Source organism: Calliphora vicina, chromosome 1 (assembly GCF_958450345.1).
Source record: "Calliphora vicina chromosome 1, idCalVici1.1, whole genome shotgun sequence".
NCBI classification, from domain to species: domain Eukaryota; kingdom Metazoa; phylum Arthropoda; class Insecta; order Diptera; family Calliphoridae; genus Calliphora; species Calliphora vicina.
This window is the reverse complement of record NC_088780.1, coordinates 117,389,267-117,408,743: the sequence shown is the minus strand read 5'-3', so window position 1 is coordinate 117,408,743 and position 19,477 is coordinate 117,389,267. Positions and strand designations below refer to the sequence as shown.

General features: G+C 28.1%; 2 protein-coding genes across 2 annotated transcripts in view; one reads left to right on the top strand and one right to left on the bottom strand.

Moving 5' to 3' along the window:
• The window catches only part of LOC135963665 (ATP-binding cassette sub-family G member 8), a 61,213-nt gene extending 52,338 nt beyond the window's left edge, over positions 1 to 8,875 (bottom strand). The window contains exon 1 of the mRNA XM_065515610.1: positions 8,721 to 8,875. The gene's annotated coding sequence lies outside the window, so the exon portion shown is untranslated. The remainder of the gene's footprint in view (positions 1 to 8,720) is intronic.
• A 2,426-nt stretch (positions 8,876 to 11,301) lies between these two features.
• Positions 11,302 to 19,317, top strand: LOC135963664 (ATP-binding cassette sub-family G member 5). Its single transcript, XM_065515609.1, has 11 exons — positions 11,302 to 11,664; positions 15,261 to 15,369; positions 15,439 to 15,629; positions 15,685 to 15,829; positions 17,358 to 17,823; positions 17,892 to 18,009; positions 18,072 to 18,165; positions 18,220 to 18,358; positions 18,419 to 18,610; positions 18,857 to 19,043; positions 19,105 to 19,317. The coding sequence occupies exons 1-11, from the start codon at positions 11,605 to 11,607 to the stop codon at positions 19,216 to 19,218; spliced, it is 1,815 nt and encodes a 604-aa protein (XP_065371681.1). The 5' UTR covers positions 11,302 to 11,604; the 3' UTR covers positions 19,219 to 19,317.
• Positions 19,318 to 19,477: the final 160 nt, after the last annotated feature.

Below are 19,477 nucleotides of genomic sequence, written 5' to 3'. Positions count from 1 at the left end.
CTCGATCTGTGATAACTCATATTTCTTATCAAAAATCGATTTTTTATATAAATACTCAAAATATCTAAATTCGCTAATAACTTGGCCAATAAGCGTTTTGTGATCACTCATATTTTTGACCAAAAATCGATTTTTTATATAAAAACTCAAAATATCTAAATTCGCTAATAACTTGGCCAATAAGCTTTTAATCAAGCAAAAGAGCTCGATCTGTGATCACTCATATTTCTGACGAAAAATTGATTTTTTTTATATAAAAACTCAAAATATCTAAATTCGCTAATAACTTGGCCAATAAGCGTTTAATCAAGAAAAGCAGCTCGATCTTTGATCACTCATATTTCTGAACAAAATTCGGTTTTTTATATAAAAACTCAAAATATCTAAATTCGCTAATAACTTGGCCATATTGTAACTCAAACTGATATCGAAAACTGATTTTTTATATTTATATATTTTTTATATTTATCTTAACACTGAATAATGTTTGCTAATATAAAATTTTAAATTATGTATTTAAAATAACTGTTTAGAGAAATATCTAACATATTTTACTATAAATAAAAAATCCAGTTTTAACATTTTATATTTAAATAATTTTTCATTTTAATGCCAGACGACCCCACCCCATAATTATTCAATATAGTTTTTTTTTATTGTTTTTCTTTAAAATCGTAAAATTAACATATATTAATGTTGTTGTGATTTTTAAGCATAAAATTAATCACAAAACTAAACAGTTTGTAAAATAAAGTAATTCCAAACCATATTGTTGTTCAAAAAAGTTGATTGTTTTAAAAACAAATTGGAAAAATAAAACAGGTTCATTGCTTCAGTTTTTTGTTTTACTCATCTTACATTTATTTACTTGTGGTGGCTGAGAAATTATTAATGATTTGTGTTTCTTGTTGTTTTTTTTTGTTTTTTAAATGTGCCAAACAATATTGATTTAACAAATTATGAACCGTTAAACAAATAACAACAACTACAATAAGCACAATTAGTTGGGAGAAGAAAAAGTTAATAATAATTTATGGTAGTAAATTAAAATACAACAAGTATGCGTTAATATAAATTTCTATATAAAATTAGAACCTTTAAAAGGTTAATAAACTTTGAAAAATTTTTATAAATAATTTACAGAATAAATAATAATTAAAATTATGAAAAATTTCTAAAAAAAAGCCCTTAGAGCTGGAAAGTGTAGCTATTTAGCTGTGCATTGTGTTTTTTAATGGAAAAAATATTCTTTGTAAATTTAAATTAAACTTTCTTCTTTTTTTCTCGTTTATTTTAGTTAAGTTCTTTTGTTTTTATTCTAAGTTGATAAATTAACATTTATGAAAGTGAATGTGAGAAATTTCTAACCGAGTTTATGAGTTATAGAAATAATAATTTAATGTGTTAAAATTTTTTAACTCCAGATTTGTAAAATATTTGCGAAATTTCATACATGTACTGATTTAGGTCTAATGCTCTAGTTCCCTTGTTGAGAGTTATAAGACTAAGGCTTTATTGATGTTGATATCTTTGATTTTCTTTGATCAATCTGATATTTAATCGAGATTATACGATTTTATATTCATTTTTTAATCTTTAGTTTATTTTATATTTTATATAAGAGTGTTATATTCGGTTATGCCGAATCTTGTAAACCCACCATCAATATGTGACAATAAAATATTTTTCTGATAAAGGGTTTAATGGGGGTAGGGTCAATTATGAACTGATCCTCACAAAAGTTGTCAGAAAGATTTACGTTCATATAAAACTTATTTATGTACAATTACATCACGATATTGATTATTATAAGACATCTATGAATGTTCAATTAATTTTCTGAGGGATACCTTTCTTGGGAACTAGGGACAAATTATGCCCGATTTTTGACACATTTTACAGTATAATTTCATAGTACTTAGAACTAATTTATGCAAAATTTATAAGGATTGTCGCATAAACAACATATTTATGACTGCTATGCTAGGTGAAATCATGGGCCGATATTGTACATTTTCTATACCAAACAAACCTTATCAACACAGAGTATTTGTGGATAATTTCGTATTTTCAACAAACAGACTGACGGATCGTCTTAGAATTTCATAAGCACCCAGAATATACATATATACTTTTGTGGATCTGCGATGAATATTTCGATGTGTTACAAATAAAATGACAAAATCAATATCTTTTTGATTGTAGTACATATAAAAAAACTTATGAATCAGTTCTCGTAAAATAAATTTTGTTGAAATACTGAAACACATATATTTTTCGAAAGCACATGTTTTTAGCAAATTGTATATTTCAAATTAATAAAGTATGTTTCAGCTACTTAAATACGAACAAATGAAATATTGAACAATCTCTATGATTAAGAACTATTCAGACAATTTTGTTCTTAGTAAAACTACTACTCATAGACCAACATGAACAACAACATTCATAAAACAAAAACAAAAAGCAAAAAGTACAACAAGTAACGAGTTAAAAACTTGTTGGCAAATAAGACACCAAAGAATGATACAGACAGGAATGTAAACACACACACACTAACATATACTCTTAAACACTCATTCCAAGAGACAGTGGGCTGCGCGTGAGATTAATGTGAATGAATATAAAACTTTTAACAAAGAAAACTGAATCTTTTGGTGAAGTTTTTCTCTTGACCATTTATTCAATATCAAATTTCTCGAAAACACGCCTTATATATTCATGTATTCATAAATACATATTGGAATATTAGGATGAACGACAACACGTGACACAGCCGTTTGGAGAAGCGTTTTCAAGTGAAAAATCTTGTTTTTCGGGGTTTCATAATTTTGTAGACCGATAAACATATCTGTGTAACTAGAATTATAATTTGTTTATATATTTTGTTTTCAGTTTCTTTTCATTCACGAGATCATATCTAATTGACATTTATGGGCCGATTTCTGATACATATGTGTATCTAGAATTCAAAATGTATTTATATGTATATTGTATGTTATTTGTTCTCAACAAAGTATATACAAGTAGTCCGACTCTTTGACAATAGTATATTCAATATACTATTGTTATATAAGTTGAATTCTGTCAATTGTGATTTTTGTTTCTTATTTTATTATTTGTATGATATTTGATATTCGTGTTGTTTTCAGGTAAATACAGGTTCATGTTCTGACCCTGGTGTTTTTTAGAAGCTGTTGGAAATAACTTTCGAAGAACATTAAAATATACTTATTTTTTTTTATTTTGTCTAAGTGCTGAAAACTCTACTCCTCTATTGATGTCCAGTACATTTATTGCTTTTTATTTAGTAAGCAGCCCCACTGCGCAAGAGAAAAAATACTAAAATTATTTTAAAAGGAATGTATGTATGTGTGCGCTTGTCAAGGATGGAAAATGATTTTTTTTTTTGCTATTAAAATAAAAATCAAATATGTAGTAGGTTTTGCACTGAGGCACTAAAATTCAAGACCTCTATAAAAATACTATTATATACAAAATTCAATATTTTCTGTGGAAATTTTGTTATACGCAAGATTTTCTATTGAAAATTCTGTTATACAGGAAATTTTATATAGAAAATTATGTGATACACAAGATATAAAAATGTTTCTATAGAAAATGGGGTTCTACACAAGATTTAATATATAAAGTACAGTTATTCACTAGATTGTTTATAGAAAATACAATTATTATACACAACATTTTCTATAACAAATACTGTTATACATAATATTTTCTATATAAAATACTGTTATACACCTGATTTTCTATAGAATATACTGTCTATAGAAAATACTGTTATACACAAGAATTTCTATAGAACATACTCTTATACACAAGATTTTCTATTGAAAATTCAGTTATACAGGAAATTTTATATAGAAAATTATGTGATACACAAGATTTAAAAATTGTTCTATAGAAAATGCGGTACTACACAAGATTTGCTATATAAATACTGTTATACGCAAGATTGTTTATAGAAAATATAATTATAAACAACATTTTCTATAACAAATACTGTTATACATAAGATTTTTGATAGAACATACTTTTGTATAGAATATTTTAAATATTTTCTATATAAAAAACTGTTATACAAAAATAATGTTTATACACAGAGAATACAGATTCGTGATAGCAACCGAATTTGTTGCTAATCGAATGATTATATCTTAGTGACCGAATTTTACAGTTGTGGCTACAATATTTTGGAAGGGGTAACTAAAGTTTGGTTGCCTGAACTGAAATTCTTCTTTATCAACTGACTTTCTGTTGTTAGAACTGAAAAATTCTAAAAAATCGATTGGCAACAAATTCGGTTGCTATCACGAATCTGTTTTCTCTGTGTACACACAATTTAAAAAAAAACACAATATTTTGTGTATAAAATACTGTTATAAAAATAATTGTCTGTAGAAAATTCTGTTATAAACAATAATTTTCTATAGAAATTACTGTTATGCACAAGATTTTTTTTTAGAAATTACTGTTATGCACAAGATTTTTTTTAGAAAATAATGTTATACACAAGATTTTCTATAGAAAATATTGTTATACACAAGATTTTCCATAGAAAATACTCCTTTTCTTGTCAATCTTCTTCTTGTCAATATGACAATATTAAAAGAAAACGAAATAAAAGTCTGAGTATACAGAAATGTATAAATTTGACTTTTGATATAAATAGTTGTTTGAAAGTATCAAATGAGTTGCGGGTGTATTTCAGTATAGTTTAATACGAAATAGTATCAACAAAAATTATGATTCTATCAACATTTTCATCCCTGGTGCTCTTCTTCATGAGAGAGTATGTTTGTGTTCAGTGTAATGTTTACTGACCAGTTCTTTAAATTATAAAAAATAAATGAGTTCACTAGAGACCCTCAAGAAATCCCGAAGAATATTGTTAATCGTACATGTTAACATGAATATTGTGAGGAAAGAATAAGAAAAAAGGGGAATAAAAGAAAATTAAGAGAAAAAATTAATAACATAGAAGATCTTTGACCCAAACAGCAAAAACCTACAATGATAATGAGAGAGAATACTTCTTAATAATGAACATATTGGGGTGATAAAGAACAACTTGAGGAAAAATATAATAATAATGATGTTGAACACACAATAATGAAGTTTATTCAAAACATACTAATGTTGTTGAATATGATCGTTAAAATAATTTCTCCTTATAACATCATTATTTAATTTAATAAAGTAAAAAAGAGAGTTGCGTAAAAGTAGTTTGTGTATAATTTTTCTTAGTTTTTATTAACTTTTTGTTCTTGCTAAATAGCAAAAACGTGAAACCCATAAAGAAAACAACATGCTTTGGTAACATTTTCATAAATTCTATGGCAATAAGTATATAGAGTAGACGTTTTTACATTATATTGACACATAAAAATAAACAAACAAACAAACTCAACAGTTGGTGATTGGATTAAATGCGTAACTAAAAACAAAACTTAACAGTAAAATCCAGTTCAAATGACCGACACAAACTAGGAAATTTGAACAGAATTTTAAAATGGTGAATAATTGGAACATATTAGGAGAATATATACATGAGTATTTGGATTTGTTATAATCGATAGCAATAATTCTTCAAATTATACATTCTTTATTACATTTTAGAGCCTTTCAGTTTCCAAAATATCTGCAAAACTAACAAAGACCATAATTTAAAACTCTATAACTTTTAATTTCGATTTTGTTGAAGATTTAACTCTGCTCTCCTGTCACTGTGCTTTGGCCAACAACAATATTTTTAAAAAAGTAAATAACTCGAAATCATCGTCAGCGTTGTCAATAGAAACTTCTACCTTGTATTTTTGGGTTTTTAAAATATGTTTACCTCAATTAAGTAGAAAAAAATAAAATATGCTGTCAATAACATGATCATAATGATCAACATTAGTCTAAAAGAAAAAAATCAACAACATCTACACTCTAAGTCGACAACAAAGTGTGAAATTAGGGAATAGAAATTCAAAAACTTTTAAGATAATAAATGCTAGACGCTGTAAAATAAATACAAAAATGAATAAGAAAAAACAAACTGTGTGAATAGGGTTTGTTGTTTTCTATATGCGAAGATTTTCTATTTGATTTTTTTTCTTTTCGTTTCTTTATTTCATTAAGATGGTGTAGAAAAGATAAAGAATTTTTATGGGTTTGTGTTTTCTTTCATTTATTTTATCTATCTTTTGCTTATAAGATTTTCCTCTTTGTGGCGTTTCTTTAAACAGGTGTTTTAGAGGGCCTGTTTTTCTGTTTAAATACAAATATACGAGTTTCTACTTTAATATTGCTACGGTTTGTATACAGGTTTTAACTGTTTAATTTGAGTTTTTCCCTAAAAAAATGGTAATACTTTATCACATAAATCATAACAATTTAAAGCATATTTTACATACTTTATTACTACAATTACTTTGAAGTATTAAGAAAATACATTTCAACTTAATTTGCATATTTAAAATATTCCGCAAGATATTTCGACGACAACAGGTTCTATTCTTGATGAATTTTTTTTCTCTTTATTTTCTTTATTTTGCAACATATTATGGGTTTGATGAACTCTGTTTGGCCTGATTATGTCATATGGGCGCAAAAATAGTTTTCTTCTAGCGATTTCAAATGATAATTGAGACATCACTGTAGTTGCTATAAAATCAGCCATTTCTTATCTTATTTTTGGATCCGTGACTTTTGTGGTTTCAAAAATTGTGTACAAAAATAACGGTTATCTACGAAATCTTGAATATGCTTTGACATCAAAGTAGATATATTAGGAAAGATCCATGTCAAAGCGGACAGCAGTCGGATTTACCATCTCCGATTTTAATGAAATTTACCACATACATAATATATCCAATATATTTCTCATATCAGTGACTTTTTCAATGGAAACTCATTCCGATGCAAAAATATCGCGATTTGAAAATTGAAAAATTTGTTAAAATTTTCTAAAATTATTATACACATAATTGCCCATATCTACTCAAAGTCCAACATAATTTTAGATTCCATTTTAAAGACAAAGATATTGTCCATAAAATGGTGTGATTAAAATTGTTTACTTCTGAAAGGTTAAAGGTCAAATTTCAAAGAATATATTTCAAGGTAAAAAATATCAAAGATCGCGGTGTTAAAAATTCAAAAAGAAAATGGTATGAAGACACCTTAAATCTCTACTATATTCGTGCAACAAGTTTTGATGGAGACTCGATTAGATCAGGAGTTATAAAGAAAAACGTTAATAAATGTACGTTTTTTCATATAAATTCATATTTTTTCTGTTATTTGAATTGTGTAACTTTTTTTCTTTATAATTTTTCTGAACAAAAATATTCAATTTTGAAAACTAAAAAATACAAATTAATTGATTAATCATATTTTTGATTAATCAGAAATGTTGATTAATCGATTAATATATTAATAAGTATTAATTTGAATAAAACAATTTATTTACTTTAGTTCCCTCAGTTATATACAAATTAACTAACAGCAAGGTATTTGCAACTTGCGCATAAAGAAGTAAAACAAAGGAAACTTGGACAAACAGTTTGGTAGTTTTTTAAAGCATAGTTTAAGTTCTCATAATCGTATAGTTTTAGTCAAATATTCGTCAAAATAATAAACTCAAGCATTACTGGAAAAAAATGCAAAATTGGTATATTTTATTTTATTAAAAGGTACTTATGATTTTATAAATAAATACACCAATTTACAAACATAACAACATTTCTGAGATTGATTGTTCTTCATAAAGTACTTTTTCTTCTCAATCATTAAAACGAGTAACATGTTTAGTTTTTTCTTTATATTTTTGGAACTTTCTAAATTAATGAACCTATCTGAAATCTGGTACCTATATATCGTCACCTAAAATACAAAATAACGTAATATCACTTTTCATAAGTTTATAGAAGAAGCAAAAAATTATATAAAATGAAAACTATTTGAGATATTGAAACAAAATGTTCAAATCTGAACTGCAATGCAACTACAATTTATGATATGTGTCTTACGTTATTTTGAATTGTTGTTTTCTAAAACCAAAATAATTTATCAATGTAAATTTGTATGAAAAAGTAAAAATATGTTTTTTTTTTTTATTTTAAATAAAAGCAGTTATAGAAATTATTATATCTTTTATGTTTTGTTTTTATTTTAATTACTAATAACTACTTAATTAAACTAAAAAAAGGTCCTTCATTAAAATTTCATAATTTAATTGCAACAAATTTATTAAATAATATTAGGAAACTACATAAAATAAGGTATTTATTTATTAATTACTCAAAACACAATTTTGTTTAGAAAATTCGTGCACTTGATGATACGTTGTTTTGAATTTTCGTTATAACTTGGATGAACATTCAATTGTACAAAGCAAATTGTCTCCAAAATTGTTTCACAAACCAAATTTAAATAAAATAAATAATACTATTCATCACATGCGAGTTTAGCACTGTTACTTATTTGGATTTTCTTATTGCTCTTACTACTGTGCATCACTGTGCATCTAAGCTTTAAAAAATTTAATTCCTTGAACTTGGGCTTATTATCGTAATTTTATATTCATTTATTCATACTCATTTTATAGCTCTACTTAAAATTCAATTTAGTTCTTAAGCCACTACACAACTATTAAATAATAATAAAAAAAATTTTCTTAATATTTTATCTTAATAAATCACAAAACTTACCCAAAAACAAAAACTCTAGATAAAACGTAATTTACAGATTGTTATTTCCTTTGTGAAGTGAACAAGATTCGTTGTTGCATTTATTTCAGAATTATTTATTTTATGATTAATATGATTTAATCATAGATTAACTATGTTGTTGCTGTTAAAGTGGCTAATAATTTTGTGTTTTTTTTTTCAAAAAAACCCATACATACTTGTTTTTTTATTTTTTCAATACACTTTATTTTAAAACAAACAATAAAATGGGTTTATGATGTTTATATTATGCATTCATTTTTTTTTGGTTTTTTAACCATGCGATTTATAGAATTATTATTAACAAAAAAAAAGTAAAAATAAACCAACAACACTACGAATTTAGCGAATCAAAGAGAACGCGAAAAACAACAAATAAAATGGTTTAAACAACACTAGTGTAGATACAGAATAGAAGAAATAACAAACAAAAAATCAGGCAAAATATGCGTTTTTCTTTCTATGTATATTTTCAATTATTTTCTTCTTCTATATTTTCTGGTTATTTCTTGATGGTTGGGAAAAACTCAAAGAGGAAAAGCTCTTTTTATTCTTTACTTTTTGTTATGGTAAAAGCCGTTAGTTGTAAATGACAGTAATGATTAAAGATTTTTTGCGTTAAACACACACTCCCAATTTTCTTTTAATAAATTTTAAAACTTTTATCTTTTTCTTATGTAAATAATTTTTCTTTTACTTATTTTTCACCAATTATTTTTTTGTATTCTTATTTGAATTTGTAATTTTTTGTTGTTGTTGTTACCAATTTCATTCAGTTTAAATTAAACGCACTGCGCACCGTGCGCAGTTTTTTCTAGTGTTTTAAAGTGACCAACGTGCTTAAACTCTCTCCGCATACTGAACTTGGCCTCTGACGCCATCTTAACCATAAAGTCTCGGTTAAAATGTAGCAAAACATTCCAATGAATATTCCAAGTTTAAGCCAAATATTTTTAGAGAGAGAGTAATTTATTATTTTGTATGCTCCCAAAGAGAGTACGAGAACAAGAGTATGCGATTTTATTTAAACAATAAAAACAAATATTGACATACGTATTTAAAGGAATTTTTCAAAATAATATTGAACAAAGACTTTAGAATTATTAATCAATTGTATGCATTTTAACTTTTTAAGAAATATTTAAAAACATTTAATTATGTATTTAACTTTTTATTTTAAATGCATATTTTGTTTAAATATATATAAGTAATACAATTTAGCGATTTTTTCTGTATATTTTTGAGATGTTATTAGGCACATTTTTAATCGCCACATTTATTGTACCATTTAAAACCACTTAAAAATTGTAAATTAATAAAATCTTAAACTCAAAATACCAAATGGTAATAAATTATTTTTATTGAATGTGTACCACTGTTGACGGCAGTTTGGGTTTGTAAATTAACTGAATCGCTTTTAACAAATCTAATTATATGGAGGCACTTAGGCCTAATATTAGAGTATCCAAAACCGAAAAGCGGTTAATCTGTTAACCGGTTTCAAATTCGTAGAAGCTTGCATATTTCTAGATGCAGCCGAAAACGAATTTTATTTTTTGTAGTGTTCTGGATCTCATGTTCATTGCTAATATATTGCAACTTCGTATTAAATATAGTGCTTTCGAAAAATGGAAACAAGTAAGAGTATTATATTCGGTTGTGCCGAATATTGTATACCCACCATAAATATGTATGTAGTTTTGGCCATCTTTGGTCCAAAACTGTGTAGAATTTGATAGAGTGATTAATTTCATAAAATGTCGGCATACTTTACAGAATAATTTCAGAGTACATACTTAGAACTAATTTACGCTAAATCAACATATTTATGACAGCTAAAACAGTTTTCCGGGGGATATTTGTATGGGGGCTACGTGAAATCACAAAATTACCTTTAAGTATACCGTTTTAAAAAACAAAAAATTTAAAATTTTCTTAAAAAATTATATTTTTTTCCCAAAAAAAATTATATTTCTAAAACAACTGCGCAGATTAAAAAAAAGTTTTAGACTTAATTAAAGGTAATTTTATTGCGGATTTGAGTTACGCGAATATGTGTTATGCAACCTCCTCCATTTTCGAAGCAACGGTATATCTCGAAAATACGAGCTAACCTAAAAAAACGGTTAGCACCACTGAATTCAGCGTACCCGAATTAGTTTAACCCACCGGGTACCCCACTTGACAGTTTTTTCAACTGGCACAGTGTTATTATTATATTATACCTATATTAAACCTATATATTAGCTATTTATGCATGTTGACATCACTGCTAGACTTTACTAAATTCTCTACTCCCTCTCAAATTCTTTTTTTATCTCTGAGTTATTGCCCTCCTCTCTTTTACCAATTGGAATTACGGAAATTCTATAGCGATGACTGTCTTAGCCAAGTCTAACTAACACTTCCAGTTTTAACATCAGTTAGTGCTGAGCGTTTAAAGTGTTTGGACGTATTGTTTATATTAGACGGGGAAAAGCCCGTTGAAACGTGTTTCAACTATACTCATTTATTATTATAACAATCTGTATTATTAACATAACAAACAAAGAAAAGAGAGAGAGTTGATAAATTACCACAAACGGGAGTTAAACATTATTCTCTTGAAGAGTGATCAAGAATAAACTATGGTTATTTAGTATTTGAAGCATTTCTTTTTTGTGTTGTGCAAGTATTAGTGTACACCTGTGTAAATGTAGTGTAAAAAGAAATACAGAAAAAATAATAAAAAAAACATTTGTGTGTAAACAAAATATAACCGCTAAAGAGAAAAAACAATAACAATAAAAAAGCAACAACAACAAGAAACAAAACAGCAGCAACGGCAACATTTTATATAATTGAAGAGTCACGCTAGAAATTTGACATGAAAATGATTGGTAGCGATTATGTCTTGGAGGCTCATAACATCTATCATACCACAGAGGTTAATAAGAAAAACTAAAAAAAAAATATTTAATAGTAGTATCTATGCTGATGATGCTGAATAGACAAATTAATAGAAAATAATGAAAGTTCCTATGAAGTACATATTTAACTTAAATATGTATTATGTTTGTAGTTTCAGTCTTTTGCTTTGACATTGTCAAAGAAAATCAAATCTATAATTGCACCCAGCTTGTGTCTTAGATCATTTCAGAGTTTTCTCCAAAGGTCCTTGTGTAAATAGTTTCGCGTAGTTTCCAGTAAGAAATATCCAGTAACTTTATTTAAGAGAGTAAAAATAAATTAATCTCAATCTGAAAAATAACCAAAAAAAAGTACGCGAACAACAATTTGTAAAATTGAGTTATATTTTATTATATATCAATTTAAAACTTTAGTTTTGGGTTATTTTACTTATTTTCTTTGCAAAACTTATAAATTGAATTAATTTTCAACTTTTTATTTTTGTTTACATTTGCAACCATATGTTTTAAACATATTTTTTATGTTGATATTTTTTACTGGACAAAAAATGTCCAGTAAAAAATATCATGCTCACTATCTACGAACTGTCACTTTTAACACTCTCTTCCTCTCTCGTTACAAGTTTTTAAAAGTAACTTCCAGTGATAATTTGTACAAATTATTACAAATTATCAAGTACGCGAACACAACTATTTTTTGCAAAATGTCTTCAAGATGTTTATGTCTTAAATCATTTGTTAATTTTCTAAATCGTCTTCAAGAAAGAGGTTTGAGTCTTAAATCTTTAGATACTTTTTGCAAAGTATGTTGCTTTAGTTTTTTGTATAACAAATATAATATAAGAAGACAAAGAAAAATTTGTTATGTGCAAACAGAACTGGATTCATAAGCTAGAAAAGGGGAATTTTGTCATTCCCAAAGTGAATTTTTATGGTATAAATTATACAATTAATAAGAACTCTAATATTTTCCATCTTAAAACACAGTGGTACAAAAGTGAAGGAAAAAAATATGCAGGTGTTCTCATGTAGCAATTCTGTTTTGTTGGAGTCAATAGAGTATAAAATTACTTTTAGTTTGTCTCGATAACTTCGATTTAGTGAAATAACATATATAAGCAATTGGTAAATAGCTGAGTTACGGTAGTTAGTCAGGTCAGGATACTCCCCAACTATAGCAAAATACAGGTAGCTGTGTGTTTTTTTGTTAAAAAAAGCCGAAAAATTCGGAAAGCATGACGTCGCTATTTTTACGATATTTTGATCAAATTTGGCACATGTATTTTTTTTGGCTTAAGCATGAAGCCTATTGAAACTGGCTAAAATCGTTATATTACTTCACCTAGACCTAGGGATGCCAGATTCAGATTGGAAAAAGATGGACATTAGGCTTTAAAAAGCTGGACAAATAAAAAAAAACTGGACACTAAAAAAATTACTGAGAAATTTTAGTTTTGTATAAATAATTTTTTTGTAAATATATTTTTATCCATTTTAATCAAAATATATATGTATTACACGGTGCGGCAGTGAAAATAAAACTTGGAAAACGACCTAGCGTGGGTATAGGTCTTGTTGAGTACATACAAATTGTATAAACAAATTTCAGAAACACCCTCAAATTCAGAAGTCATTCCAAAAAATCGTTTTCAGTGATGTTCGTGGGTTTAGAAAAAACTGATTACGCTTTAAAATGAAAGGTTAATTCTTTGCCTTTCCGTAACTGTTTAAAGTTTTGAAATTGGTCCAAAAATGTGTGAGTTAGACGTACTAATGTACTACGACTTATCGTAAAACAGTTGTTTCAAAATAACTCAAAATTTTGAGGGTGTTTCAAAATCTTTGTATGTCCTCACTTGTTCGCTTTTCAAGTTTAAAGTTTTTTTAGTGGATAATACAAAAAATCAGCTGATTTCATTCGAATTTTTTTTATTACCTACAAAAAAACATTTAAAAATAAAAGTTGAGAAAAAGCCTCGAAAATTATTTTTTTGATATGTCGTAGTGGAAATTTTTTTATCTCATGCCAAAAACTATCGAAAAATCGATGGCATAATAGCGATTGCTATATCGAAAGAATTAAAATTGATAAATTAAATACTAAAAACACTGCCACTTTATTTCGTTTTTGAGCTTACTTATTTGGCCAATTCCAAACCTTTAGATACCTGTACAAGATTCCTCTAAACAAGGTCCAAGGACATTCAGTTTCTTTCTTTAGTATAGAGATTGTTTAAAATAGGAAAAACTCTTTCACAAAAGGCGTTGCTTACTGGTATTGAAAATGCGAAACATACAACTTTTCGAAAATTCTCGAATGCATTATTTTCACCTTTTGACAAATCTCTTAGCATTTGTTTATAAGCTTCACGGAGGAGCTGTAATCGATACATAATTTATCGTTATCTATTTCATCAGATATGTCATGCCTTATTCAATAGTAACTCCTCCATACAAGCAAAGATAAAATTTTTGTTTAACCTTTACTATTCTCAATTCGATAATATTTGGTATACATGTTTTCCATAGCCATCAACAATTTAAAGTTTTCCAGAATTTCGAAATGCGCTTTAGTTTTTTTTATAGTTTCAAAGTTCATATTCTTTAATAGTTGCGTGCAAAATACCTAAAATAAAGCTATAACTTTTGAACAATTAATCAGATTTTTTTAATTTTTCCCATCTCATATTCTCATATTAAAGTTCATATATTTGAAATTTTTTGTCGAAAAATCTCATCAATAGCATAGAAAATCATCCTTAAACAAATGATATCTCAAAATAGAAATCTTCCATTTTCCAAAGATTTTCCTTAAATAAGAGTCATTGCATGATTAGGAACATATATAAAATTAAGAATGGGAGCACGGGCTTTATCGTGATAATTTGATATATTTCAACAAATTTATTTACGTATTTGTGTATATTTTTATATCTAATTGTCCAATTTTTAATTACTCAGACTTATATTAAGCCTTGAACGTTTTGATCTTCTCACTATTTACACCACCGATCGAAATTGGAATACAACTCCTACATATGGGCCGGTGCCTCAAAGTTATGGTATCAATTTATGTTTTTGACATACATATTTATCTTTACATAAGGGTCTATTATTAAAATACTAATGTACAAAATTTAGAGATATGTGTTTTAAAATATCCTTGCTTAAAAGATATTGTTTAAATTTATTATCCTTTTTCGTTAGGAAAAGGGATTCTGGTGATATATTAAAAAAATTTAAGTGCCTATGATTTTATAAAAATCATAATACTGAAAATAAATTACTAAATGGTTATTTTCTCGAGATGCCCTAATGGTCCCACTCTAAATTTTTTATGTATAGTTAACCATAAAAATACAACCTTGTAATTGTGGAAAATGTTTAGAATATAGCAGATGCGTTTTTTGAGAATTTACACCATTCTTGTATAAAAATTTAACTTTGAACCTTGTTAAAAGACAAACCAAAGCGAAATTAAAATTTGTAAGCTACTTAAAATTGTGTATGACCATAAAGAACCTGTGTACTAAGTTTGAAGAAATTTGTACTCCCAATACTCATTCAATAGTAAATAAAATTTCGAATAACTTTTACCAATAAATCTTATTAGGTTGATGGTGGTGGTTGTTTCAATGGAGCTGGTAGTTCGGCTTTAGTGTTAAAAGGTGTAAATCTCACTGTGCACAGTGGTGAGGTAATGGCCATATTGGGTTCTAAAGGTACGTTTTTGAAAGTTAAACAAACAATCCTTAAATAATTTATTAACTAATTTTGTTTATAATTAAAAGGCAGTGGAAAACGTGCCTTACTTGATGTCATATCACGTCGTGCTGAAGGCTCTACCAGAGGTCAAGTTCTCTTAAATGGTTCCCCTTTGACCAAAGCTTTATTTCAGCAACGTTGCGGTTATGTTACACAATCTTGTACTTTTATTCCTGGTCTTACAGTTGCTCAAACTTTACATTACACACCCACCATAGTAAGTAGAATTTTAATTTAAAATGTTTTGATATTAATTTTTTTTTGTAATTAAGCTTTCAGGTTATTTGAAAAGCTCAAAAGTACGCCAAGTCTTGGCCGATTTGGCTCTATCGCAAGTTGCTCACAAACGTGTAGAATATTTGAATATAAGTGAGGCCAGACGTTTGGCAATTGGAATACAATTGGTGAGAGATCCAGGTGAGGAAAACTATTTGTATAATTTCTGATTTTATTCAGCTGAAAATGTTTGTCATGGTACAAGTCCCGTGATTAGTTAAAAGAGGAAATATTTTCCATGAATACAAACTTAAATTGGTGAAAAATTAATCAATTAATAGAATCGCAATAAGTCATAGATTAGGTTTACAAATAAAATTAACTAAACATAATTTCTTTTGGTATATTATGGGATTCTGTTTTACAAATGGCTCGAACGATATTAGCCTTCAGGATGTGGATCGTTTCTGTATTATTCACATAGCATCGGTATTTAACGGAAACCTACAAGAAAAAGTCTAAATGGGCCAAGACAGAAATAAATTTGAAATATTTCCCAACGTAATTCGACTCATTTTAACCACGGAGGTATTATACTGACAGATAGTCAATATTTCGAATAGAAAAAATCTATCAGTGTCAAAATAACATATGATTTAAAAAGATACTCGAATTTTGACCACTCTGTATGAAGTACAATAGATAGTCTGGTAAAGTCTTTTGTATTTGTAGAATCTCCATTCGTCGTTGTCGATATGGTAAGCACATTGAAAGATTTCCCTGTATTCCAGCGTACTTTTCCATGCGATTATTGTATTCCATAAATAAAAATTAAATTATCTTTACAGTAATCAGGAATGGATTCAGTAACCCATATTATGCTGAATAAGGGTTATAAATGGTCGAAGGTGCTTACGAATATAGTTTATATACGAAATTCGGCTGGGATGTTATCCATGCCAGAAGTCTTATTGTTCTTAAGTTGTCTTTTCTTGTATATTCATTTATCCTTTTAGCTACATCATTGAAAATGTTGTCTAGTTTCTTATATTTTTCGTTAAGATCCTTCTCGTCAAATGTTGGGAATGTTTGTTGGTAATTATTTTTAATACAATTAAAGTACCTTTTGACATCCTGCGATTAATGGGTCTCCGTTGAGATGTCTTGTGTTCGTTACTATTGTGATCGCTCCTTAACACTTTTACTTTCTTTTATCCATATACTATTTCCGATTTGACTCAGTATGGTTGACACCTTATATTTCGAATTTCGCATAAACTTGTGGTGAGTAAAGAACCGCCAATATCTAATTTGTTCTGATTTCATACACCGGATTTGTGTGGCTGTCACCAAAATAGTCCGTTGTTTGTTTTTACTCATTCTTCATGTGGTAATCGGGTGGGTTTAGGTTCGAATAGACGATTGGCTTAATACTTGGTGCTTAGTTTGATTAGACATTGTTGACATTGGTTGTAAGTATGCCTCTAAATACGCCTCTTGGTTATATCAATTTGTTCTTAACGTGGGTTGATTATATTTTCCGTTTGTTCAATAGTATTTTTTCCATATTTTTTTTTAATTCCTATTACGTATTGTTAACTTAGATATGACGGTAATAATTGTAGGATTCTATAATGACTGTAGGTTCTTCATTACATTCTTCCAGTAGCAAGGATTTAACAATTTTTATATTTAAATACTTTATATTATTTTCCTCTAACCATTACAGTGATGCTACTTCTCGACGAACCCACTCAGGGTTTGGATCCTTTAAGCGCCTATTTGCTCATATCTATACTATCGAATACTGCTAAGAAAACTGGCTGCGGTATTTTGCTCTCGCTAGAGAAACCACGTTCCGATGTTTTTCCTTTTTTGGATCGTGCATTATTCCTATGCTTAGGTGGTGTTGTCTACTCTGGTGGCACTCGTGCCATGCTGGAATATTTTCATGGCATTGGTTTTCCCTGTCCTCAATTGGAGAATCCTTTAATGTACTATTTGTGTCTATCGACAGTAGATAGACGTAGTAGAGATCGATTTTTAGAATCAAGTCAACAAATTGAGGCTTTGGTGGAAAGATTCTCTAGAGAAACGTCGATGTCGGATGGTCCCTTGAATAATATGGGCAGTGGTAAGGTGCCCTTGGCCTATGGTAAGCCAGGAGAGATCAAAGTATGGATTATGTTGTATTTGTAAGTACTTAATCTGTAAAGTTTAAATAAATGAAATGGATGTAAATTTTTGTTTATAACATTTTTAGAAAACTTTTGGCTTCTACATTTTCTTGTGGCATGGCTGGCATGAAATCTTTGTGTTTGCGTTTGTTTATTTTACCCATAGCCATGGCTTCCATGTGGTTGTTTTATACCACAGTAGGAGTAAGTATGAAATATTTGTTAGAAAAAATACATTTATTTTATTAACCTATTATTTATATAAGGATGATGCTCATGGTTTCTTTAGCAAAAATGGCATGATTTTAAATATAATTGGTTTGTCCTATGGTTGTGGTATTTTGTCCACGATATCTTTGTGTAAGTTTGCAACAAATAAATTTAAACTCTTATTTTAATGTACCTATGTTTCAGTTCCCATATGGCGCAAACGATTTTCCCAAGATACGCCAGAGGGTTTATATTCCGGAGCCACGTTATTAATTGCCTATAACTCGGTTTCCATACCATTTTCCTTAATTTCCGCTGTTATGGCTAGTTGTGTTATTTACCCGTAAGTTATGATGGTATGAAATTTAGCTTTTTTGTAGTAATTATTTTGTTTTTATTCAAGTCTCTTATTGGATCCTAAATTCCCCAATGGCACCATTTTTGCTTACCTGTTGGTGGCTTTGTGGTCCAGCTATGTTTTGGCCGAACAATTGAGTATTTCATTTTTGCTATTGGTCAAAGTTCCCTTCAATGCAGCTATTGCTGTGTCTTATATTTTGGTTATATCGATTGCTTTGGCCAGTGGCACAGTGCGGTAAGTGGATTTTGGAAATTACTTATACATTGCATTTTAAAAAGATTGAAATATTTGTGATAGTTTTTCCAATCAATTTCCTTTTTGATTTTACTAACTTTTATTTTAATCCTTAATTGTTATAGTCTACACTCTTTTGGTTAGTAAAATATTAAGTTTTTGGAAATGGGCAGAAATCAACATTATCCATTAAACTAAATTATTCTTCATACTTATACTGTGAATTCCCTTTTTAACACCATTTAGCTCCTTCAAAGGTCTACAACCGTGGCTGCAAGACAACACTAAGGGTACCCATACTCGCTATGCTTCATCGCTATTGCACAGCATTGCTTTCCAAACACGTACAATGAATTGTACACCCACGGCATCGGTGATATGCCCTAAACCCGCTGATTTCCTGCATGAACGTTTGGGTTTGGCCGATCCAGATGTAAGTAATTTTCATTATAAAACAATTTTAATAAAAGTATTTCATATTTGTAAAATTTAAGGAAACCATTGATGTAGTGGCCTCCTGTGCATTTGCTGTGGGCTTGGCAGCATTTAATATGCTGCTGTACATGTTTCCCATGCCCAGATGTGTGCGGCAAAAGTTTAAAGACTGAGTTTGAAAATGCAATTTAAAAAGAAATTGACTTATTTTATTTGTGTAAGATAAAAATAATGGATTTTATAAATAAAACTGAAATTATTTTAGAATTAAATATGTATTTTAAATTAAACATATTATAATTTAATTCGGAATTAAAAATACCAGCCATTCATTCCATAAATTCATTCCCAACATCTAATTCTTTAGCTGCATTCAAGGGCTTTTATTTTAATAGAATTCATTCATCGTTGAATTAATTCATAATGGAATTA